This window comes from Cnephaeus nilssonii (genome assembly GCF_951640355.1).
Source record: "Cnephaeus nilssonii genome assembly, chromosome: 3".
Taxonomy (NCBI): domain Eukaryota; kingdom Metazoa; phylum Chordata; class Mammalia; order Chiroptera; family Vespertilionidae; genus Cnephaeus; species Cnephaeus nilssonii.
Window position 1 is genome coordinate 31,945,969 of NC_137074.1, and position 25,983 is coordinate 31,971,951.

The 25,983-nt window shown below is 41.7% G+C and overlaps 1 protein-coding gene across 1 annotated transcript; it reads left to right on the forward strand.

The window, feature by feature from the left end:
* Window positions 1–1,336: 1,336 nt before the first annotated feature.
* Window positions 1,337–25,416, forward strand: TMEM212 (transmembrane protein 212; the record flags this gene model as incomplete). Its single annotated transcript, XM_079766618.1, has 4 exons — window positions 1,337–1,495; window positions 13,166–13,225; window positions 15,684–16,007; window positions 25,268–25,416. The coding sequence occupies 4 exons, from the start codon at window positions 1,337–1,339 to the stop codon at window positions 25,286–25,288; spliced, it is 564 nt and encodes a 187-aa protein (XP_079622744.1). The 3' UTR covers window positions 25,289–25,416.
* Window positions 25,417–25,983: the final 567 nt, after the last annotated feature.

The following is a 25,983-nucleotide window of genomic DNA, read 5'->3' on the forward strand; positions in this document are numbered from 1 at the left end:
CTGAAACATCTCCAAAGATGAAATGTCCCAACAGAAGAACAGGCAACTAACTACTGGGCATCTTTGCTATGCAGAGCTCACAGCATTTTACATGCATTGTCTCATTTAATCCTCTCAATCACCACCTGGTAAGATAAACACTAATTTAGTCCCACTTCCCATATGAAAAAATAGACCTAGAAAATTATATAACTTGACCTTGCCCAAGGACACATACCCGGTAGATAGCAGAATGAGAACAGCATCCTAGCTCTGTCTGATGTCAAAATCCATGTTCTGAACCACTGCATTTCCACCCATGAAATTATTTTTCATCATTTTATGTAAGAAAAAAGATATATTAATATTGAATAGGATAATTATTCTGATAGCTTCAGAATGAAATCTGTGTTTTCGAGATATTATCTTAGAAGAGACAGTCTAACATGTCTTATCCGTCAAAAGCACATATGCGCCACTTTCTCAAAGGCAAAAGATGAATTTGGCAATTGCATAAGCCTGACTGCTAAAATTTAAAATACGATTCAAGAGTAAATGGCCATGAGTATTTTATTCAACTAATAAATTCCTCCCCAAAGTTTATTTTACAAATGCATACATTTCTATCTTTGTTCTTGATAATTGAATTACTAATAAAATGACTAACATGAAGCCAGTTTAGTGAAAACAATGCAGAACTCCAGAAGGAAGCCTATGCCTATTTAGGAATAAGTTCATATCAAAAATTTTTATTACAAAAATAAAAAATACTTCTAATAGAATTGAACTTTGAGAGGGGGAGAGGTCTTGGTTTTTGCTTTAAATCACTTAAATTAAATGGAATGAGAAGTGATCAGAGTGCTGATTTTTCTTTGTTTTGTGGGAAATTATGCTGGGAATGGGGATCTATTGTGCACAAAGGATGTTGGTTTTATGCTGGAACCACCACGCAGGTTGAGTTGAGTTGAGAAACAATTAGCTCAGTCAGCAAGGCTTTGAGTCTGATTAAGCCAGGAAGTGGTCACTCCCCGGGACAGGGCAGAATGAAGGGAATGAAGGCGGTAACCCAAAACAAGGACTGGTTTCTCTCTCTCTCTCTCTCTCTCTCTCTCTCTCTCTCTCTCTCTAAAGTAAACTGGTATGATAATTTGTCAAATCTATGTCAAAAGATTATTTCATTACATTTTATTATCAGGGGTCAAACAAATTAGAATCTTGTTTCCAAGTAGATCAACAGTCCACTTGTGTCATGGCTACTGTCTCTAAGAAACTTGTGTTTGTTGAGGCCTGACATACCCTCATGTTTTAGTAACAGAACATATTTGAGATTAAGGACCCAAGTCACACACAGAGGAAAATGCAGGGCCTATACCAGGCTGCTGGCCGGATTCTCATGACTTTGGGGGCTCTCAGTGTTTTCTCTGGAGTTATTGCTTTCTTCCCAGTCTTTTCTTACAAGCTTTGGTTCACAGGATGGAGTGTCTGGATTGCTTGTCCCATTTGGAATGGAGCTTTGGTAGGCAAACATTTTATTACCTATATTGAGAGAATACAGGAAGGAGGGAGGGAAAGAGGAAACAGAGTAACATGTTCTTTTTAAGTTTCCCAACAATATGAAAAAGTCAACATTCTACAGAACTCACCTTAGAACATTAATTTCTATTATTTGCATTTTAAATGTGGGATTTTCTTAAAATCATTTTATCATGTCTACTGTATCTTATGTAAACTATAACAGAAATACTGTTCAAGAAATTCTTAAAAAGTTATTTTATTTTAATCTCCTCACCTTGATATTCTGAGAAATTGAAATATCTTGAAGTTGGAATTAAAAATATATATATTAGGAGTGTGGGAGAGGTAGAAGAGGGTAAAGGGAAGATAAATGGTGATGAAAGGAAACTTTATTTGGGGTGGTGAACACACAATACAATATCCAGATGATATATTATAGAATTGTACACCTGAAACCTATATAGTTTTATTAACCAACTAGAGGCCCAATGCATGAATTTGTGCACGGGTGGGGTTCGTCCCAGATGATCAGGGCATTCTTGCCCAGTCCCAGTTGGGGCCGGCTGGAGGGAGGGACCATGGGAAGCTGGTCCACCATGGGAGGTTGACTGTGGGAGTGCACTGACCACCAGGGGGCAGCTCCTGTGTCTAGTGTCTGCCCCATGGTGGTCAGTGTGTGTCATAGCTACCGGCTGGTCATCCCATCATCCAGTCGTAACAGTTGATTAGGCTTTTATGTATATACTAGTGGCCTGGTGCACGAAATTCATGCACAGAGGGGTTTCCCTCAGCCAGGCCTGCATCCTCTCCAATCTGGGACCCCTTACCCCCACTTGCCTCCCCCTGCCAGCCTGCTCACCCCCAACTGCCCCTCCCACCAGCCCAGTCACCCCCAACTGCCTCCAGCTGCCCCCCCCCCCGCCAGCCTGCTTGCCCCCAAGTGCCCCCCCCCCACTGGCCTGCTCGCCCCCAACTGCCATCCCCTGCTGGCCTGATTGCCCCTAATCACCTCTGCCTCATCCCCACCACCATGGCTTTGTCCGGAAGGACATCTGGAAGATCTCCCAATCTAATTAGCATATTACCCTTTTATTAGTATAGACTAGAGGCCGGGTCACAAAATTTGTGCACAGAAGGAGGGTCCCCTCAGCCCAGCCTGAACCCTCTTCAATCTGGAACCGCTCACGGGATGTCTGACAGCTGGTTTAGGCCCAACCCCAGGGACCAGGCCTAACCGGCAGTCGGACATCCCTCTCACAATCCGGGACCGCTGGCTCCTAACTGCTCACCTGCCTGCCTTCCTGATCATCCCTAACTGCCCCCCACCGCCAACCTGATCACCCCTAATCGCCTCTGCCTGCCAGCCTGATTGCCCCTAACTGCCCCCCCTGCTAGCCTGGTTTTCCCTAACCACCCCCCTGCCGGCCTGGTTGCCCCACACAGCCTGCTGTTCAGTCATTTGGTTGTCCCTCACTAACCCCCCTGCCAGCCTTGTTGCCCCACGCAGCCTGTGTTCAGTCATCTGTCCAGTTGTTTCGGTAGTGACAGCCCCTGGCTTTTTATATATTAGGACTAGAGGCCTGATACACGAAATCTGTGCAAGAGGCTCGGCCCTCGCAGCCCAGCTTCGTCCAGAAAGTCATCTGGAAGGACGTCCGGAAGGTCGTTCAGCTGTCTGGTCTAATTAGCATATTATGCTTTTATTATTATTGATTATTATAGATAGATGTCTCCCCAATAAATTCAATAGAAAATAACAACCATGAAAAATAATTTTAAGAAGGATAACAAGTAAAATAGCTTTCAAACTAACGCTTTTATTAGAAATGCTGACATGTGTCTACATCACCCAGATTTGCAAGCCCAAAAATTTTAGTTCTCCCTCCTTTTTATCTCCACACAATTGTTTGATCTGAAAATAATTCAAGATGTTGGGTGATGGCCCAGCCAGCACAGCTCAGTGGTTGAGTGTCAACCCATGAACCAGGAGATCACCATTCAATTCCTGGTCAGGGCACATGCCCAGGTTGTGGGCTCAATCACCAGTAGGGGGTGTGCAGGTGGCAGCTGATCAATAATTCTCTCTCATCATTGATATTTCTATTTCTCTCTCCCTTCATCTCTGAAATCAATAGAAATAGATTTTTTTTAAAAGGTTAGGTGATGAATTTCACAAACTTCCTAGTTCCCTAGAGAGGTGGGCATGTGCCAAGTACAAATTGGCACCAAGTAGGTGCTCAGTGTCTGCTCATTGGCTGATTGCACAGATAAAGGATCAAACCAGTATGTCAGATTCATAGGTCAAAAAAGTGAGCACATCTCGCACTAAACTCAGGGTGGTATGACTTAGGAGTTACAGAGGCCCATGAGCACAACAAATCCTTCTCTCATTATTTCCCAAGTTACCCTACATTCACCACTGAAGACTAGAGAATTAAATTTTGGGGCTTTTTGATCTGAAGAAGTTTTCTATTAAAATGTAGCCACTCTTGGAAGGGGCAACACTTTAAATCTTTTTAAAAAATCAGACTTTAACTGGGGTAGTACTAAAAAGTGAGATCCTAGGGAATATAATTTTAATCTAGCTATGAAATAAATATGTGTTGATAGCCTCCTATATGCTTGAGTTACAATGGAGCATAAAGCAAGGTCCAGATGCTAATGGAACTCGGTCCAGCAAGGTTTAACGATGGTGTGCATACGGGGCAAGCCAGATGGTGGGAATATGGACCTGAATGAGGAGACCATTTGGTGATGTTTTTCTTTTCTTTTTAAGTACATTATTTTACATTTACCACTCTGGTGTTAGCCTATAAAATGGGGTATTTTACAGGTAAAGAGAGCCTATGTGAAAAGTCTAACCCTAAGATATTCAGAAAGAGTAAATGCAACTTGAACAAAGATCCTGTATAATGAAGAGCTAATATGTTAATTATACTGAACAGCAGAACAGCCGTCTGGACGACCTTCCAGACGAAGCCAGGGCTGCGAGGGCCAGCCGAGGCAGGTGGGGCTACAAGGGCCAAGCCCCTTGCATGAATTTTGTGCATCAGGCCTCTAGTTGTATAATAAAGAGCTTTGCCAATATTAAAGTCCTATACAAGTGCTTTAATACCACACCTTTCACTGTCCAAACCCTGTGTTCCTAATCCCTTGCCACACGACTCACTCTTCTAACCCATACCCTGATGACTTGCTGAGTTCTCCATCCTGTTACCTCCTGATCTCCTGCCACTCTCCCCTAACTAATTTCTTTCCCATCACACTAGCTTCTTGTTGTTTTAAAAAATGCCAAGGGTGTGTTTCTGTCTCAGGGCCTTTGTACTGTGTGTTTCTGTCTCAGGGCCTTTGTACTGTACAGCCTGTTTTCTGCCTGAAGCCTTTTCCCACACATGACTCATTTCCTAACCTTTAATTCCTTGAACAAATGTCACTTTCTCACTAATGCCTTCCCTCATTACCTTATTTAAAATTGCAGACCTCCCCCACAATTGGCATTCCCTGCTCTATTATTCCCCATAGCCCTTATCATCATCTAATCTATATACTTAAAACCCTAATATGCAAATAGACCAAATAGCAGAACAACCAAACAACTGAACAACTGGCTGCTCTGATGTGCGCTGGTCACCAGGGGGCGCGTGCACGGAACATGGCAGGCATAGGCAGCAGGTGGCAGAGCATGAAATATGGCAGGCATTGGCTGCGGCGGGATGGTGGAGCAGGTGAGTAGGGGCACCAGACCAAGGTGAGGCACTGGTTGCTGTCATTGGGGCGAGCCTCTGGTGGTTACTGAAAATTCTTTGCTCCCATGCGCTGAGGTTCTGCCGGGCGCTCTCACCCACTGTTGGCACTGGAGCGACTGCTCACACCCGCTGCCAGCACCCGGTGCCAGTCCTGATTGCTCAGCACTGTCAGCGGGTGTGAGTGGAGCCGGCACTGTCAGTGTGTGGGAGCAGCGGCTGCAGGAGCGGGGCTGCGTGCAGACAGGGGACCAGGGGCCATGGCAGGAGGAGCCAGGCGGGGGCATGGAAGATGGGCTGAGACCCGCCCCTGTGCCCACTGCACCCTTGCGGCTCACAGTTCCTTTCAAGGTGCACGAATTTGTGCACTGGGCCCATAGTATACTATATAACTTATTTATTATTTGTTTGTCCTCCTCCAATGTTTATTGTAGAAGGGCAGGGATTTTTTCTATTTTGTTTATTGCTGTATTCCCAGCACTTGGAACAGAGTGAGCCACATACTAGATGTTCAATAAACATTGTTGAATAAGTGAATAAATCTCATGCTGGTGGCACAGAATTCCTTAGATAGTTGAACTCTAATTAGGTTGCAAAAACTAAAGGTCAAGCTGGTATTTATACTAAAGCAGGAAAAAAATCCTCATGAAAAGGAAAATAATAAGAGTGTCCACTCTTTTGATAATGTTTAAATTTGGAACATAATTTCTTTTTCCTAGTTGAGTTTTCTATTGAACCACAGCTCTCTCTGATCAGGGTCAACTTCAAAAGGTCTCTGACTCATTTCACAACCTTCTTTGCCAGTCATTTCTCAACTTGCCTGCAAAGTGTATCTTCCCCTGGTGAAAAGATAATTTATACACTTCAATCATATTGACATTTCCCTTTGTAAAGAATACATATCTCTTTGGAGACTTGTAAGAGATAGATTTTACAAGTGGCACAGCACTTTGTATTTGTTCAGTGCCTTTCATTCAAGGCTTTCTAAGTTCTTCACAAATACTGGTCCTCAGACTCTCCTACTTCTATTCTGCCAGCCACATGATAAGCAGTTTTCCTAGAATTTCTGAACAAGTTATTTAAAGGCATCGTCTGCTAGAAAGTATGCAGCAAGGAGATCATAGCACCTTACAGACTGAGCTCCACTTAAATCCCAGAAAACCTGGCTTGTAGATAAAGTGGAAATGAGGAAACCAAAGTACAATGAGTTTCACAAGATCTGAAGCCTGGAGGGTCCAGTGGCTTGGCCAATAGTGAGCAAAAGTGCTTCACCCAGAACCCTGCTTGGAGAAGGGAACTTGGGAGGAAAGAAGGGCTAGACCTAGCCATGCAAATCCAGGCTCCTTCTCTGTTACAGGAGGGACTCAGTTTCACCATGGCTCAAGTCTCTTTAGCTTCAACAGTCTTGTGATTTCTAACTACCTGATGGTCAATTTCCCCTTAGATATCCTAAGCTTCTTGAAGTTCAGCTTGTCCAAAATGAATTAATTATCTTACCACCAAAAACAAGTTTCTTCTCTTGACTTCCTTGTCTTTTTCAAACTTTGGAGCAATATTTGACTCTCCTTTCATCTAAACTAGTGCTTCTCAAACTGACATGTGTCAATGAATCACCTGGGAATCGTGTTAACACGCTACCTCTGTTCCTGGTCAGTGTGTCTCAGTTGGTTGAACATCTCATGCACCAAGAGGTTGCAGGTTGGATTCCTGGGTTGTGGGCTCGATCTTCAGTAGGGGTGTGCAGGAGGCAGCCAATGGATGTTTCTCTCTTTCATTGATATTTCTCTCCCTCTCCCTTCCTTTTTCTAAAATCAATAAAAACATATTTTAAAAAAATGCAAACTCTGATTCAGTAAGTATAGGATGAGGCCTGAGATTCTGCATGTCTGACAAGTTCCCAAGGACCTGTCCTGCTGGTCTTAGGACTGTGTTTGGGGTTTTACTGCCCAAATTCAGCCCATCCTCAGCCCCATACCCACCTGACCACGTCCAGTAGTTACTGGAGCCCAATAATTAAGTTCATTCTATCTGTACGCTCTGCCAAAAAATGCACAGAAGTTGGGGGTTTGCAGTAAAGAAAGGAAATCATTGATTAGAATTGGCAAAACTGAAGATGAGCAAGCTTGTGTCCTGAAAGAGCCTACTCCTCCATGGCACATAGGTTACAGAGTATATAGAGCAAAATCACAAGACACTGTGGGTTAGGAATTCCAGGTCTGTTGAGAGCTGATTGGTCAGAGGTGAAATAAGGGTAATAAATCATTTTTTCAGGTCCTGGGCAATGTGGGGTTTTTTTAATCCATTGATTGATTTTTAGAGAGAGAGAAAGAGGAAGAGAGAGAAACATTGATTTGTTGTTCCACTTACTTATGCATTCATTGGTTGATTCTCTTTCTTAAAAAATATTTGTATTGATTTCAGAGAGGAAGGGAGAGGGAGAGAAAGATGGAAACATCAATGATGAGAAAGAATCATTGATCCATTGCCTCCTGCTTGCCCCCTACCAGGGATCAAGCCCACAACCTGGCCATGTGCCCTTGACTGGAATTGAATGTGGGATCCTTCAGTCCAAAGGCCAACGCTCTATCCACTGAGCCAAACCAGCTAGGGCCACTGGTTGATTCTTATATGTGCCCTGACCAAGGATCGAACCTGCAATGTTTGAGCATTGGGAGGATGCTCTAACCAACTGAGCTACCTGACCAGGGCCTATTTCTTTAGGTCTTGAGGACAACTCTGTGGTCAGCTCTGGAATCCGGAACCCGGAACCAGTTTCAAGGAGAGGTAGCCAAGGGGGTCATCATGTCTTACTGGCACAGTAGTTGAAACATAACAGATTAAGATGTTATCTTTTTAGCCTGCCAGGGACTTAAACCTCGTGACCATTAGTCAGAACCAAGACATTGTTTTCTGCTGCCTCAGGGGTCAACAATCACCCAGGTGAGAGACTAAGGTCAGGTCAGTAAAGTGTGCTGAGAGAGAGGAGGGAAAAAAATTGTTTTAAAATTACAGTTTAAATCAAATCAAATTACAGTTTACATCAAACTCAGTTTCACAATCAGTTGCCCAGTAACTTTAATTTTTTCCTATGAGGGGCACCCCTATGCACTCCTTCCTCCTGTTCTCACTGTGCACCTCCCTACCACCACCACCACCACCAACTTCTTACCACTTTCCATCCCTGCCCAGGTTTTATTCCAAGATAACTTTGATAGCTCAGCCACGGGGCTCTCTTCATCAGTAGATTATAAAATCAATCTGTTGTATAGCTAGCAGAATTTAGAAAACGTGAATCAAATCAAATGAATAGAATAGAATAGAATAGAATAGAATAGAATAGAATAGAATAGAATAGAATAGAATAGAATATAGAATGAGACTATTAGAGTATATCACACAAAATAAGGATATTACTATTTTGGTTAGCTATAAAAATATTTATTTCTTGGCCATGAGGCAAAATATATTTCTTGCTGTGGGTAGTGGTTAAAAGCCAAAACAACAACAACCACACACACACACACACACACACACACACACACACACACAAAACAAAAACAAAAAAACAACAACAAACAAACAAACAAACAAAAAACATTTGAAGACCAAGGCCTCTCGTCCTCACTCCATTCCAATCCAACATGCATGCAACAACAGGCTCATCTTTCTAAACCTCTGTTGTGTCAGTCTATCTCCTTGATCAAAAACCTTTAGTGTTGCTTCACTGTCCAAAGTTTGGATATGTCAGCCTGAACTGTGAGGCCCTCCTCAACCTGGCCTCGTGTGGTTTCGAACCTGATTTCCTACTCTTCTCCACTAAGAACCAATCCTCCCACAGGGCGGGGCTCCTCTCTGACTATTCCTCCAAGAGTGACTGCCGCTTTCCTGCTTGTGCACCTGCTGCTCCTCCGGCTGCCTGGACACCCTTCCCTCTGATTCCCACTGAAATCACATCTGTCCTTCAAATCTGCTCAGGTTGTGGGGGCTAAAAAATAATAGTACTTTTCCTCTCGCCAAGTTCTTCTAGCTGGGCTAATAATCAAATTAGTAGAGGCAGTGTAACAGGAGAAAATAAAAATTTAATGCATGCACATGGGAATTAACATAGGCATAAAAATGTCAAAGACAGTGAGGCAACATTGGGTATATATGATATTTTAGACAAAGGAGTAAAAGGGCAGGGGGAACAGGGCTGTAGATTTCCGAAGTGAGAATGGGCAATTTACAGGTAGTTGAGGAAGAGCAGAACACACAGGGCAGGCAAATTCTTGCTAGGCATCCACACAAACATCATGCAGCCAAAGAGTAAGTTGGGAGCCTAGTATTGGTCTAGTGTTGTCTCATTGGACATAATTTACCACTGACCAGCCTCCAAATTCCCACACAGAACTTTGGGAATAGAGATACTGTATAGTTTTTGGAAAATTAATGTTAAGATATCTATAATAACTCGCTGCATTAAAAAAAAATCTTGCTAGGCAACCCAGAACTAATGGGACACGGGGGTTTCTAGCAATAGGCCCCTGACTAAAGCCTTCCTATTCACCATACTTAATTCGAGGTAGGCTAAGGAGAAAATCCTAAGATCTCCTTCCTGAAGCAGGTTTTTCTATCTGAATCTCTTGAGCAGAAAGAAAGGAGGAGGGCGGGGCAAAGATTCTTTCTGAATCTTTTGTTTCTCCATAAGCACCTTAAAATCAATATCCCAACCGGCAGCTGGTAGCAAAGCTTTGGTCCCCTTCCAGGTCCTGTCTCCTCCACGGTGACTCCATCAGTGATTGTTCCCCTTGGAAATGGTCTCTTGTCGTTGAGCTCTTCTCACACAGAAAGCACCCACGCTTTTACCTAATTTTGTGGGCATTCTCATATTTGCATTCTTTTCCTATCTAGACTGTAAATTCCACTGAGAATTGGAGCTATTATTTGTAGAATTATTACTTGGTGAGCTTATTCATCTTAGCTTCTCTGTGCTTCATTTAAAAAGTACCGTGAGCCCTGGCTGGTGTGCCAAATGGTTAGAGCATCGGCCCTTGCACTAAAGGGTCAAGGGTTTGATTCCCAATCAAGGGCATGTACCTGGGTTGCAGGTTTGATCCACAGCCCTTGTCAGGCAAGTGTGGGAGGCAACCAATTAATGTATCTCTCTCACATCGATATTTTTCTCTCTCCCCCCTTGCCTCCCTCCCTTCCACTCTCTCTAAAAAAATAAATGGAAATAATATCCCCAGGTGATGATTAACAACAACAAAAAGTAATGATTCTTTTTTTAATTTAAATTGATCACCAGGACAGTTATGATTGACTGGAGTAAGGGGTGAAGAGAGAGAAGTTTAATGATAAAAAAATTGGATAAAATTATGAAGATTATTTTAAGTTATAGTTATGGAAAAGTTATAGGAATTATAATATTATAGTACAATAAGTGCCATAGCTTCTAAAAAAATAAAATAAAAAGTAGCAGATCTACATCATAGGGTCATAATGAGTGAACACATGTGATGTGCTTAGGCTAGGCATAGAGTAAGTGCTCAATAAACATTAGCTGTTTTCATTATTCTATCTGCATTGTATCTATCGCATCCCTTGTTCATAATAGACCCATAATAGATATTCATAAGTGAGTAAATTAGCCCATATTAAAATGATTTCTTTAAAAGTTTCTATTTCTGTTGTGACTGCTCCCTGCTTCCTTCACCTGTTTCTGGGAACTGCATCATTTTCTTGAGCAGTTTAAAGAATAAGTGGGAGGGTTCACAATTATCATGCCACCAGAGTGTTAGCAGCAACCATTGCAAAACCCAAGTACTGTCCCTAGAACTGCCCATAGAGCACGTCAACATAACAGCCCATGGAGCACGTCAACAGCCTGTCAAGAAGAGCTGAGGGAGGAGAGTGCAGGACGCCCAGCACCGCCCCCTCCGTCCTCACAACCTGACTGCCCTGCTCTATCCAACTTTGTGCCTCTCAGACACGCCCTCCTTCACCTTTCCTTTTCCCCCTTGGCCGCTCCCCTACCGCAAATCTCTTTCTTTTTTATTCTTTTCCCCTCTCTCTCTCAAAACAAAAGTTTTTAAAAAGAAATAAAAGGGGAAGGCTGTGGCTCCTGAAGGCATACTCCTACTCTACCTCCTATGCACAGTGTGGGGGGCAGGGGGTGGGGGGGGCGAGAGGTGAGGCGGGGTTGGGGGGGTGCGGGTTGGGGGGGAGCAGTAAAGATGAGTGTGCTGGGCTCCTGAGCCACATCCTGCAGGGTGGATTTAACAAGTCACTGGTATTCATACACCAGCCTACTCCATGAAAGATCTTTTTCAAAGTTTTGTGTAAACAAAGTAAAATTCAAGCTGGCAAGCTACAACAGCATTTTTCAACGTTAGCAAAGGCAAGAAACAGTCCATGCCAACGTAGTTAAGGCAGCCTGGAATCTAAGCATCTGCTAATGCCAGCTATCTATTTGGAGTTAAACCAGCAGAGGGGTGTCCCTTTGCTGCATCTCCTTTGCTTCAGTGTTGCTCACAGAGGAGTGACGTGTCATTTGAGCGCCTTCCCTCTGAAAGCACAGACTGGCCGAGGGCTTAGCCAGCCAGTGTTACAGTTGCTCTTAATAATTCTCCTATTTTGTTGTACTATTTATGCTGGCTCGACCTCCATAGGGTCTCTTGGAAACTTTCCTCCTGCAGAATCAAGCCAACCTCTTTTGACTACAGATGGTTCTGTTTTCATCCATGGGAGTTTTATGGTATGGCGATGCCAAGTCTGGAATTTCAGGCTTAGCTACATGATAAGTTTTGTGTGAGTGCATATGTGTGTGTGTGTGCTCCCCATCCCCACCTCTCAAATTCTCTAAATCCAACATTCAAAATAAAATATGCCAGGAAAATGAAAAGCTGGGTCTCAAAATAATAAATATGCCAGACCCGGGGCTACAACAGCAGCATACCACAAAACCGCATTGGTAAAAGCTCTGATTTTCCTCCCCCTTAAATTTGTTGATACTATATATACTTTCATGTTTATTTTTCTGTCAGAAACCTTAATGGTACTATTTTTAGGCCTGCCCTCGTTCTATATCTTATTTCAGGCACATCTCTTCCTGGTTTTCTCTCTCAATCTCAAAACATTTTTTGACTAGGAACAAATGATTTATGGGTTGGGAATAAGTGATTTCCAGGCTCAATGACCACAAAGGTCTTCTTTATCAGACCCGGTGCTGAATCAAAGATGAGCCCAGAATTTATTTATTTTTTTCATTATCTATTGCTTAATTCTGGTGACACCATTCCCTCCTTTGTTTAACCATTTTTATTCTGCACGTTGGGCCTTTTTCCTTCAATGGAGACTCTAAAGAACTCTCTTTTGAAAAGCTGGACACCACTGCACTCAGAACAATAAATGCCCCATCACGCATTCATTCTAATGATAATCTTTGTTACTTGAGAAACAGGGATCACGTATTTGTATCCCACCAGCAGGCTTTTCAAGAGAAAGCAGATAGTAAAACATAGTGCTGCTGCTGAGGGTTTTCAGCGTTTTGTGACACATTTTCCATTCCGGTTCTTCCCATGTGCAGTTTTAGCAATTTGTAAGAAAGACGAACAATAAGCAATTAATCAAAACAGAACATATGGCAAGGGTTATAAAGCCAAGCTTCTATTGCAGCAACACCCTACTGTAGCAAAGGTTATCATCTCGATGGCAAAGGCAACACAGAAAATCAAAAAATGCGCTTGCATGAATCATGTCTTTATGACACTAATGGCTTCTCTTCCTCATTGTCATCACGGATGAAGAGGAGGTTGGAGCTATACATCCACTTAGCCATTTGCTGTTCCTTCCAGTTCATGGTAAAGTTGTCAAATTGTGAGACAGATTGAACTCTTTCCAGGGCTACATTCTCTCATGGATGTTATTTTTCCATCTTCCTTTCACAGGCCGTCACAGCTGGTATACTCCTACTGTTGGCTCACAAAGAGTGGACCCAGCGATACTTGGTAAACATGTGGACATTTTCGATGTGAGAAATATCCAAACCTGTAAAGATTTGATTTGAGACAAAACTGACAACAACTGCCAAGAAGCAAGATCTAAACTTCTTCAGAGAGGGACAGGTTTTCAGTTTCTTTTACGCATTTGAAATTAAGGAGAGAACATAAGGAAGATTACATGGAGGTGGGAGAAAGCAAAGTGGGATTGGATTACAGGATAGTGACAACATTATGTGATCTTGCCCTAGCCAGTTTGGCTCAGTGGATAGAGCGTTGGCCTGCGGACTAAAGGGTCCAAGGTTCAATTCCAGCCAAGGGCACATGCCTGGGTTTCGGGCTCAATTCCCCCCTCCCCCTCGCCAGTAGGGGATGTGCAGGAGGCAGCCAATCAATGATTCTCTCTCATCATTGATGTTTCTATCGCTCTAGCTCTCTCTCTTCCTCTCTGAAATCAATAAAAAATATACTAAAAAAGAAAAAAGCCAAGAGCTTTCTAAAATAAGATTATGTGATCTCTAAGAATGGTTATGTCTTAGAAGCAGAGGTCTGAAAAGGGACATTTCAATGGTGTGTTAACCTAGATACACAAGAACAATAGACAGGATTTGCTTAAAGCAAATATAAACTTTTACTAAAGAAGTTATGTGCCTGGAAGGTGACTACCCACCATAATCTGCCCATTTATGAATTTATGATCAGACTAGAGGCATGGTGCATGAAAATTCATGCACTGGAGGGGAGGTCCCTCAGCCTGGCCTGCCCCCTCTCACAGTCCGGGAGCCCTCAGGGGAGGGAGGTGACCCAGTGATCAGGGGAAGGAGATGCCCCATCACACCTCTGCTGCTGCCACTGCCGGCAGTGCAAGCCTTGGCCAGCCCTGGTTACCTGAGCCTCAGGCAGCCCTGGGTGGCTGGGTAGCCGCCATTCGAGGCTTGCATGCACCTCGGGCTGGCCCTGGGTGGCTGGGGGGATGAGGGGACTGGGGGACTCCGGAGGCAGGTGTGTGGAGCGGCGGGGCTGAGGGGACTGGGCACTGCCATCTTTGAGGGTGGGGCAGTCAATTAGCATATTCCCTCCTTATTGGCTGTGGGCACTGCCATCTTTGTGATGGCATAAGGGTCAATTAGCGTATTTCCTCTTTATTATATAGGATTACCCTGTGCGGTTACTTTTTGTCGCTGGAATTGTAAGTTTTATTATAGAACCTCTTTTACTTCAAAGAGGATGGTTTGCAGATCAAATCTCTTCTAGTTCAGGATAGAACATAGAGACTGTAATTTCCAATTATAATTGAATTCTGTCCAATCAATACCTTTCTATGATGAATTTTATGTAATAAACTATGTTTTCAATTAAAATTTTGTATTTGACTCCTGCCCCAAACATTTCCTACAAGTTCCTATGGTTATTGTAAGTGCTGTCATTTGGGGAGGACAGAACCAGGGTTAGTGCTACTGGGTTTCATCTTGAAGAAAGAGATCTATAGGCTCCTCTGCTTTCAATGTTGCATTTTCAAGTCTCAATTTGGTATCGCCTTCCAATCTCCCTGTACTCTTGCCCTTAAAGAAAGAATGAGGCCTGGCCAGTTTTTCTCAGTGGTTAGAATGTTGGCCTGTGGACCGAAGGGTCTCAGGTTCAAGTCCTGGTCAAGGGTGTACCTCGGTTGCAAGTTCAATCCCCAGCCCTGGAGGCAACCAATCAATGTGTGCCTCTCATGTCAATGTTTCTCTCTCTCTCTCTCTCTCTCTCTCTCTCTCTCTCTCTGTCTGTGTGTGTGTGTGTGTGTGTGTGTGTGTGTGTGTGTGTGTCTTCCTCCTCCCTTCCTTCTGCTCTCTCCAAAAAAATCAATGAAAAAAATATCCTGGGGTGAGGATAAAAAAGAAAGAATGTAAAGTCATAATATCTTGAATTTTAATAGCATGGAACCAAGTAATCCCACAATATAGATCAATACCTTGATCTCATTAAAATTTTTCTCCGATGGCTACAGCAGTGCTTCTCACGGTTTAATGTAGGTGTGAATCATCTGGGGATCTGGTTAAAAGGCAGATTCTGATTCAGTAGATCTTGGTGAGACCTGAGAGTCTACATTTCTAACAATGTAGCAGGGGGTGTCAGTGGACCATGGACCACACCCTGATTGGCGAGGTCCTAGGATAAGGCAGGGATTCTGTTTACTCATCTGTTTTTCCCACCCCAGACTGGTTCTCAACATATGACAGGAGATAAATAAATATTTGTTGAGTGGGATTGATTTCATTTTTTGCCCCAGTTGGCTGATGTTATTCTTCCATAATGTAGATAGAAGAGGAGAACACAAGGGCCTAAGGGAAGGTTCTGACCCATTTCTCCTTCACTTCCCAGTAGGAGAGATTAAGACCTGGCATCTCTTTCTTCCTATTGCTAAGAAGCTTTTGGAAAATCTAGTTCCCAAAGTAACAATTTGTTTCTGCTTTATTTTCAGTGGGAAGCTAGTTTCACTTTTGTGATTCTGAGCCTTATGGGATGCCCACTTCATTTTGCGGTAGCCTTGGAATCGGCTCTCCTCGGCCCATATTGCTTCTACTCATTATCAGGGATTGCAGGCACCAATTATCTTGGTTATGCAGTTGCCTTTCCTTTTCCATATGCAAAATTCCCATCAGTGTGTGTGGATCCACCACACTATGAAGAGTACCACCTGACCCTTCAAACCTTGGACCTGTGCCTGAGCTTTGCCATGTTCTGTGCATCCCTGACAGTATTCCTCAAGCTCTCTGCAAGATTTATCTGGAACGGACACATAAATGTAAGTTTCAAGAAAGGGGGCAGGGGAGCTGGTTCTTATTTCATCCTGAATGTTAAAATGAGAAGCCTTGTACGTTAAACATTTGATTTTTCCTTTCTTATTCACCACTATATCCTGTATAATCATGGCAGCCAGTGGCTGGCACATAATAGATGGTCAATAATAGTTTTTGTAAGAATGAATGGAACTATGTTGATGTGATAACAAAAGGTTTGGCAGTAGGTAGCACCAGCTAATTTTTATCTCAACATGCTGTTTAAAAAAATTACTAATTGAGATAAATATTAAGAGCTTTGTGTGGAAATTGAAAGCAGCACCCTTCATATTTTTAATATTAGTCAAATACAGATATCTTAATTTGGCTTCTATCCCCTTCAGAAAGATATACATGCTCCTTGACTAGAGAAGATATATGAAATTCCCCCCCTTTCTACTCCTACTCCAGCAGAAAGGCTGATATAGGCTAACATCAAATTTAGTTTCCTAACTTTTTCCAGGAGGGCTAACCATATTAACTGTATGAAATAATAGCAATGTGAACTGTATGTGTACTGTGTATCAGTGTACTTCCCATTTTACAGATAGTAAACTGAGGCTTAAGAGTTTCTATAACCCTTTGCACTCGCTTGCTTTTTTCTCGATTCCTTTATTCTACTCGGGATTTAATTTTTTAAATACCCCATATTTTACAAAGCGCGGCAGTAGAATAAAAAAACTGGAGTTTCTTTTCATACAAACTTATTTATTTGGATTTTTTTATATTTCAAATTATTGATACATTCAATAACCGTCACACTCGACATCCGAGTGCAAATGGATAACTTTCCCAAGGTCACCCTAATGAGTCTAGATTCAAAACTCAGAGCCATTTCTCTTAATCAGGCCAGATTGATTCTGTGCCTCCTTGTCACTCAACCTTTCCTCCTCTACCAGACCATTAATATGCATGGCTCTGGCCCCCAGGAGGATTACAGCAGAGTCACTGGGAGAAGAGCACAAGTGATTTCTGATACTAAATTCCTACAGGTATTGATCCTGGGTCACTGCTTTGTGAGTTGAACAGCTTCCTTCTGGAAAGAGCTATTTCCCAGGGAAACCTCTCCTACTGGCTGTATGATTCAAGTCAGTATTATATTAGGATCAGGTGAATTCGAAATATATTTTTATTGATTTCAGAGAGGAAGGGAGAGGGAGAGAGAGAGATAGAAACATCAATGATGAGAGAGAATCATTGATTGGCTGCCTTCTGCACGCCCCACACTGGGATTTGAGCCTGCAACCCAGGCATGTGCCCTGACCAGAAATCGAACCCGTGACTTTCTGGTTCATAGGTCAATGCTCAATCACTGAGCCACACCAGGCAGGCAGAATTGTGTGAATTTAAGTAATTTCAACCAGTTCTCTCCCTCCCTCCAATTTGATCCTATCAACAGCAACTATCAAAGTTAAAAAGATAAGAATTGACACTCTCGATGCCTTTTGTGGTCATTCTTGTCCTCCTGAAATTCTACATAAGTCTGCAAAGGAAATCTGTACATTCTTCAGGACAGAATTGATTTTACAAGGAGCCTTGCCCAGAGTTGAGATGAACAGACCAAAATTACCTCCCCTATTGTATTGCCAGAGCATCTAGAAGTTTGGTATTTGAGATTTCTCCCTTGTTGTAAACATCCCAAATTTCTAAAGCCCTTTGCTAAAAGGAACATATGCCTAAGAGAAACACACATTTAAGTGTTGGCAGCCATAAACCCTCAGCATAGATAGTTAATCAGACACCTGATTCATTGAAGGCATGACACTTATAGCATGTAGGTTTAACATAGATAGAAGGCAGGGAGAAAAAAAAATTAAACATTTACAAAGAACTGGGTAAGTCAGTCCCGTGGAGACCCAACAGGGAGGCCATTTAAAGTGCCTGGGGAAAAAGAAAATTAATTGAAAACACAGCAAAGTTCTCCAACTTCAGAGTTTTGCCTTGGCCCATCTTGCTCAGGGTATAGTTCTTGGTGTGTGATTTCTAAGCTAGGTGTAGAATCCAACACAACTACAGAGTGGGGCAACAGTAGGTTTACAGTTGTTCATATGGAAAATAATACAAAAATTAATAAATCATAGTTCAAGAATAAAGCCTTTTGTGTACTCACAACTGTAAACCTACTTTTGTCCCACCCTGTACAACATGTTCCTCCAAGTGGATCAGTGGCATCAGAATCTTGTTAAACCAGATTTTTGGATCTAATCCAAGACCATTCCTACTAAGTCAGAAACTCTGGGCTTGGAGGCAGGGAATGTGCGTTTTTAACATATGACCCAAGAGATTCTGATGAAAATTCTCTTCCTAGCACAAAATTATCTTAGTGTCACTTCTGGACAGAATCTCAGTTTTCCCATCTGCATAGAATGCAGCACTAGTTTGGGGGAGAGTTCCAGATAAATTTAATAAGAGCATGTCTTTGGTGAGTGTTTTTGGATAAGTTGACACCACATACTCCACAGTGGTGGCAGATCATGTTTCATTAGGGAGGATGAGTAGCTGACATGGGGGGGATGATGTTAGGTATTAATAACTAGCACTGCCCCGAGCCCACAAGGAGCACAGGCAGCCTGAGCAAACCTGTTACTGTGTAGAAATCTGGGCCATATTACGCACAATTTCTAGCATTAAAATAAATGTATTAATTTCTCAAAATTCTAGAAGCCACACAACTTTCTTAGAAGGAAAGGTGGGTCATTTGTTGGGATACAGAATTCTATATAGTGATTCTATCTTAATGAACCTCCATATAATTACATTGTTAGATTCCTCACATGCTGAAAGGAATAAGTAATATTTTAAAATTTAATTGAAAACTATACTGACTATTGTAAAATATGCTGCTGATTCATGCTTCTTTCATATATAAACAAAACACCGAAAATGCTTTTAAAAGCTGTACTTTTAAGTGTCTGCCTGAAAATTAAAATTCTCTTATGTGAATATAGTACATATCAGGAAACTCAAGAACTAGGAAAATTTGTAAAAAAGAAAAAATGATGGTTTGAAGGAAGATTTGGGGGAAAAATTGTAGTTGTACTTTATTTTATTGTAGCACAAAATAAATTTTTAGATACATTTGTCATAATCAATATTTTATAAAATATCTTTCTAAGAGTTTTTTCTGTAAGTTCAAAAAGTTTTCAGAAATGAATCAAACACAAACACCCCTTAGGATCTGCCACATTCATTATTTCTTAGAATTGAAGTCATCTTGCATCCCAGTCAGCTGGAGCTGCTATAACAAAATACCATAGATGGTATGGCTTAACCAACACACATTTATTTCTCACTGTTCTGAATGCAGGAGGCCCAGGATCATGATTAGTTTTTGGTGAGGCCTCTCTTCCTGGCTTATGGATGGCTGTTTTCTCATTGTGTGCTCACATGGCCTTTCCTGTGCCTGCTCCTGGAGAGAGGAAGATCTCTCTCTACTTATAAAGGCACTAATCCTATTATGGGGGCCCCATCCTCATGACCTCATCTAAACTTTATTACCTTAAATGACACACCTCCAGATATCATCACAATGGTGATTAGGGCTTCAACATATGGATTTGGGAGGGGGGTGGGGCACAAACATTTGATAACATCCTGCTGAAGGTCACACAGTTGATGATGTATGATTGTGCAGTCTATTGGTACCCAACCAAAACCACAGGGAGAAATGCTTGAGTCACAAAGGGTTTGGTGATTTTGATAAACACTTATAAAGGCATTGTGTGAGTGCTGCAGACTAAATGTCTGGCCCAGCCAGGGTGGCTCACTGGTTGAGCTTTGACCTATGAACCAGGAGGTTACAGTTTGATTCCCAGGTCAGGGCATATGCCCGGATTGCAGGCTTGATCCCCATTGGGGGATATGCAGGAGGCAGCCAATCAATGATTCTCTCTCATCATTGATGTTTCTAGCTCTCTCTTCCTCCCTCTCTGAAATCAATTTACAAAATGTCTCTGTCACCCTCTCCAAATTCATATTGAAGCCCTTAGTCCTGCTGTGATGGCTTTAGGAGGTGGGGCCTTTGGGAGGTAATTAGGCTTAGATGCGGTCAGAAGGGTAGAATCCCCATGATGAGATTAGTGCCCTTATAAGAAGATGAGGAGACCAGCTATATCTCTCTGTTCACCAAGTAAGGAGAGAGAGAGCCAGCACCTTGATCTTGGACTTCCACCCTCCAGAACTATGAGAAATAAATGTTTGTTGTATAAGCCACCTAGTTTATGGAAGTCTGTTATAGTAGCCGCGCTGGCTAAGACAGTGAGCGCTTCCAAATTTTAAAGCCCTCATGGGAAGGGGCGGAGCTGGGAAAGGAGTAGGAGCTCCCTGCTTGTGTGGCTCCTTGCACGCGGGCTGAAATGACCCTGTCGGCTTAGGACACAACGCAGGAAGCAAATGAGCACAACACAGAATTTAAGTCGAGAAACTAAACCATAGCCAGAATTGTCTACATTCTTGGTTCAGTAAGTCATCGAGTGATGGGAAAGGAAAGAATTGGGACACCAGACGCACTGCAGCTGTCCCCTGCAGCTACTCTGCCCCTCCCCCATGGAATGGAATGGCTTCATTTGTTTTCCTTTCATTATTCATTGTTATGTTTGGGGGTTTTGTGTGTGTGTTTTTAATGAAAGGGGGAAAGAAAATATTTTCCCCCTTATCCTGTGAGATAATTTTTTTTCAATGAATTGAGAAATACTTGCTTTGCATAAAAGATGTAGGCAAACCCTTTAAATGCAGTTTGAAAACATATGGGGACAGAATATTTATCAGTGGAGGACTCTCTTCTTCCAAAATGAAGACAAATTAGCAAGCAGTGATATCCTGGCTTATAATCTTCCAGTGGACCTGCACTGCATCGTTAGCAATATAAATGCAATATAACAATATAAATATGTTTTGAAAGAAGTTTACCTGTAACTCTCATCCTCAAGCCTCCTGTTGAGCTATAATAGATCTTTCTGGTGCCTCTGGGAACTAAATCCCCTTGGGTTAAGTTAAATTCAAGTAAAACTCAAGCAAGATAGAAGCATCAATGATGAGAGAGAATCGATTGGCTGCCTCTTGCACGCCCCCTACTGGGGATTGAGCCAGCAATCTGGGCATGTGCCCTTGACTGGAATCAAACTTGGGGCCCTTCAGACCGAAGGCCAACACTCTATCCATTGAGCCAAACTGGCTAGGGCACTCCTTATACTTAATGCAAAATGTTATTATTAATATATTTAAAATCAAAATGTGTTATACTTTAAACAAATAAGAAATATATTTAAAACAAAAATTTTTTTTTTGTTTTCTAAAAAGGCAGAAATTTGAGTAGAAATCAGAAACCTCCATTCTCTATAATCACATAAATTCAGTTTTCAACAAAGAAAACTGAATTTATACTAGTGAATATTTCAGAATGATCATAGTGGTGCTAATATGTGAGCACAAAACCATTTAGAAATGTAACAATGTTAGAGACTTTAAATTTTATTAATTAAAGAGGAGAATACTTGATGGCTATTATTGGGTATCTGAGTTAACCCACCCCCCATAGGAAAGAAGGGAGAGAAACAGAGGAAGTAATTAAGGTGAAAAACAATGGGGTTGTGTAGGGTGGGGAATGACATAAGGACACTTCCCTTCCCAAACTGACCCTGGGAGCCAGCGGGGACTGTGAACAAGGCAGTTGACCCCTGCACACATCAGTAGGTGAACTTTGGCTTCCTCATCTCTAAGACCATAGAATATGTCCAGCAAGATCTTCAGACCTTTCCAGATCTCTCTCAGCCTGTGATTTCTATTCCATGAAGAAGATTAACATTCAGAAGGGAGAAATGTGAGCAGCAATGGCTGGCTCTTTACCTGCCCATGCCACACCAATATGTGGCTGGGGTACACCACACGGCCTTACTATGCTAGCTCAAGAAGTCATATATGCCAGCAATATTATTCATGAGAGATGGTATGAGAGTTGTTACAGATTCCCAGATCACTTTAACCACTTTAGAAAAAAAAAAAAGCTTTCTTTGCTCAATATTCAATTTGTCATATTGAACCAACCAGAATTGTCTTGTTGGCTGTCTTAAAAAACAAACAAATAACTTACCATTATATTATTGAATAAGTAAGAAACTCCAATTTATTTGCAAAAAAAATTATTTTAAAATGTTTTTCTTCTCTTACATCACATAACTAACCTAGATGAAAAGGAAAGCTTCTAGTTAAAGCAATGGATTATGAGGTACCTATTTAATAAAAGGAATATCTTCTTTTCATTAGTACTATACATGATTTTTTTCTTGTCATGTGTCAATGAGTATGAACCCAAAGCCCTAAATACAATATTCGTTACTTGTACTTGTTCCTCTACATTTATTGAGCATATATTAAGTGGAAAATATTATGCTAAACGCTAAAGGGTAGAGACAGAAAGATGAGCAACACACATTCAGGTCTTCCCTTGACTTATAGGGACTGAGAGGAAATGAGACTTGAGCCAGGAGGACCAATAGCCTAGATCCATGGTCGACAAACTGCAGTTCACGAGCCACATGCGGCTCTTTGGCCCCTTGAATGTGGCTCTTCCACAAAATACCACGGCCTGGGCGAGTCTATTTTGAAGAAGTGGCGTTAGAAGAAGTTTAAGTTTAAAAAATTTGGCTCTCAAAAGAAATTTCAATCGTTGTACTGTTGATATTTGGCTCTGTTGACTAATGAGTTTGCCGACCACTGGCCTAGATGAAGAACAAGATCTAAATTAGGGAGTGCTGGTGGACATGGAGAAGAGGTGATACACATGAGAGATATTTAGGGAGTAGAATCAATGGGACTTAATAACAGTTAGCATGTGGAGCAAGGGAGAAGCCCAGGAAGTTGCAAAAGGGTTTCTTGACCATGAGAAACAGGACAGAGCAATTGGATTCAATGTGTGAGTCCTACTCTTTTCATTTAGGGTAAATATTCAGTTTCATATCTCATCATTAATTAAAAGCCATCATGAAAACTTAGAAGAAATCAGGGGACTTTGGCCAATGAGGTACTAGATCTTGCCTTTGGACACTCCATGACTTTGGTTGGTCACACATCAGATGAAAATGATAACTTGCTTTGAGTTTATAATACACCTAGTGCTAAGACAGTTTCAATCCAGCCCATATTTATTCAACAAATTTTCTTCTACTGAATCTCCCATGACAAGGATTGCCCATAAATGACCTGTAGATAGCGAAGCCCAATGAACTCCTCAATCTTCCTTGACCGCTCCACAGCCTTTGAAACTATGGACCACTTTCTCCATGCAATCCTCTACCCTTTGACTTCCATGGACCTTTTGCTCTGGTTCTCTTCCTTCTTTATGGTTTTTCCTCCTCAGTCTTCTTATAAGGTTCTTTTGCCCTGCTCACCCCTTAAAGGTTGGTGGCCTTAGTTACCACCTTTGGACTGATACCCCACACATCTATATATGTAGCCCAGTTTCCTCTCCTGCTCTAATAAGCTCTACATTTGATCATTTTGGGACACTCTCCTAGGTGTCTGCAAACACATCAAACTGAAGATGTTCATAATGGAGCTGATCATCTCCTTATCCCCAACACCTGCTCTTCTTCCTGTATCTCCAGCTCAGTTGCTAACACTCGGGACACTCAGGACAATCCTAACACTTGGGGTCATTCTTGACTCCTCACACCTGAGTCAATCACCATATTCTGACAACTGCACCTCTTAAATATTTCTCCACTGTGTTCCTCTTTCTCTGTACTAATTGTGATGGTTCTGGTTCAGCCGTCCAACTTCTCTCATTAACACTTCTGTGCCTCTAGTCTCGCAGCTTTGTTCTTCTTAAGATGTATCCTCCACATGAGCTCTAGAATGAGCTCTCTAAAGCTCAAATCTACTGTTATTATTCCCCTGGTTTACATCCTTCTGTGGCTCCCCTTCACACTCAGCTTATAGCCAACCTCCTTCATGTGACATCCATAGGCATTCAGCTCCTCTCCAAGAATGTGAGTTCCTTGAAGACAGGGACTGTCTAAGGCAGTGGTCGGCAAACTCATTAGTCAACAGAGCCAAATATCAACAGTACGATTGAAATTTCTTTTGAGAGCCGAAAACCGACTTCTGCACATGGGCCACGAAGTTTCAATCACACTGTACGTGCGCGCCCGCACGTGGTATTTTGTGGAAGAGCCACACTCAAGGGGCCAAAGAGCCGCATGTGGCTCACGAGCCATGGTTTGCCAACCACTGGTCTAAGGTAAGCAGGAAATGTGGGACTAAGAATGTAGAAATCAAGAGTAACAGAGTCATGGATTGCAATACTTGATGTCATTTTTATTTCTTCCTAGCCATAGCTAAATCTTACCTAAACCTACAGCGGGAGTATTTCAAGTTTAAAAATAATTTACATGAGGGAATTTACTATCGTTACTGGAATCCAAGAAAAATCTCCAAGAAGGAACATAAGGAAAAAAGTAGATTTGAATTCTCATACTAAAGAGCAGTGGTTTGTTGAAGAAAAATTGCTTTTAGCATTATTTATGACACATGGAGAACCTGATATGCCCTGGTACTTTTGGAGTCAGACAGTTTGAAGTATAATTATTTCCTCTATCACCTACTATCTGAGTAGCCTTGTGCAAATCAATATTGGACCTCTCTGAGCCTAAGGTTCCTCATTTATAAACTGAAGATAACACCTACCTCACATGTTGCAAAATGAAATGATGTAATTACTACTAAGAGCCTTACACTGGGCATGGAACTTGATAAGTGCTCAAGAAATGTTGGCTATCTTCCCCTTCCTTCTAATCAGATTTAAATTCTTGGCTGCCATTCAGGAAGTGCTCTTTATCCTTTCTGTTAATTTTCGAAAAGCCCCGAACCAATCCAAACCAGACAAAACAAACAGCAAATGACCAAAAGAGATATTCAACAGCGATTCCCCATATCCTTAGACAACCCTTGCCCACAAAAGTAACAGTTCTTCTTGACTGTTTTATGCTTACGCCAGACATTTCATTACACATATATTTCTTTTTTATTTCTTTCTTCCAGTATAACCAATTCTGTTCTCTCTGGTGGTTCCTCTTAAATTCTTAAGTGGTACCGTGATACTGTTACTTGAGTCATCCTTCATTGGGTTCCTGTGACATAAAAAGGGGGCTAAATTAAATGTCAGAAGTGACACTCTATTCTCTTTGATAAATTGTAGAAATAAACACTACTTTATTTTTCTTTTTCCTAGGGTCAAAAGAATGGACAATAAATTTGAAGCAATGTTCCTCTTAAATTCGTTATATCTGTGGCCATGATTTTGAAATATTTGGCAAATATTTTTGATATTTGAACATTTTTCCTCTATGGGTTTATAAAATAAAAATGGAAATTATTGTACATTTTAGTTCTTTTTTATTGTTAACCTTGTTTTTTCTGATTTACATGTGATGATTTCTAAAAATTGAAATTTCATCATTGTTGGCATCGAAATTTTAAAACCTTAAAATATAAATTTTCAGTGAATTAATGTTTTCTTTAAATTCCTCTTGTTCCTGAGTGGTTTCATTAAGCTGTGATTTCCTCCTACCTAAATTAAGGAAACATTTTTCTTAGCATTTCTTCATTGCCATTAATTACCGAAGTGACTTTAGATCTTCAAACACAATTGGAACCTTGAACAGTGGCCATATGAGAAGGATCCCCTGCAGGGAGAGTATAACCCTCCCTCCTCGCCTCTCTGTAGCTCATCTCACGACAAACAGTGTGATAGTTAGAAGGCATCTTAGAGGCCCTTTAGGCCAACTTCTCATGAAATGTCCCAAGATCTATATGCCCCCGACAGCTCAACCATTCCCAAGAGGTAACCCCACCCAGCTGTTGAGTGACTCTAAATGTGAGACGTCTTTCTTAATATGGTCAGAAATCTGCTTCTTACCTTCTCTATGCTTTGGTCCCACCTGTAGC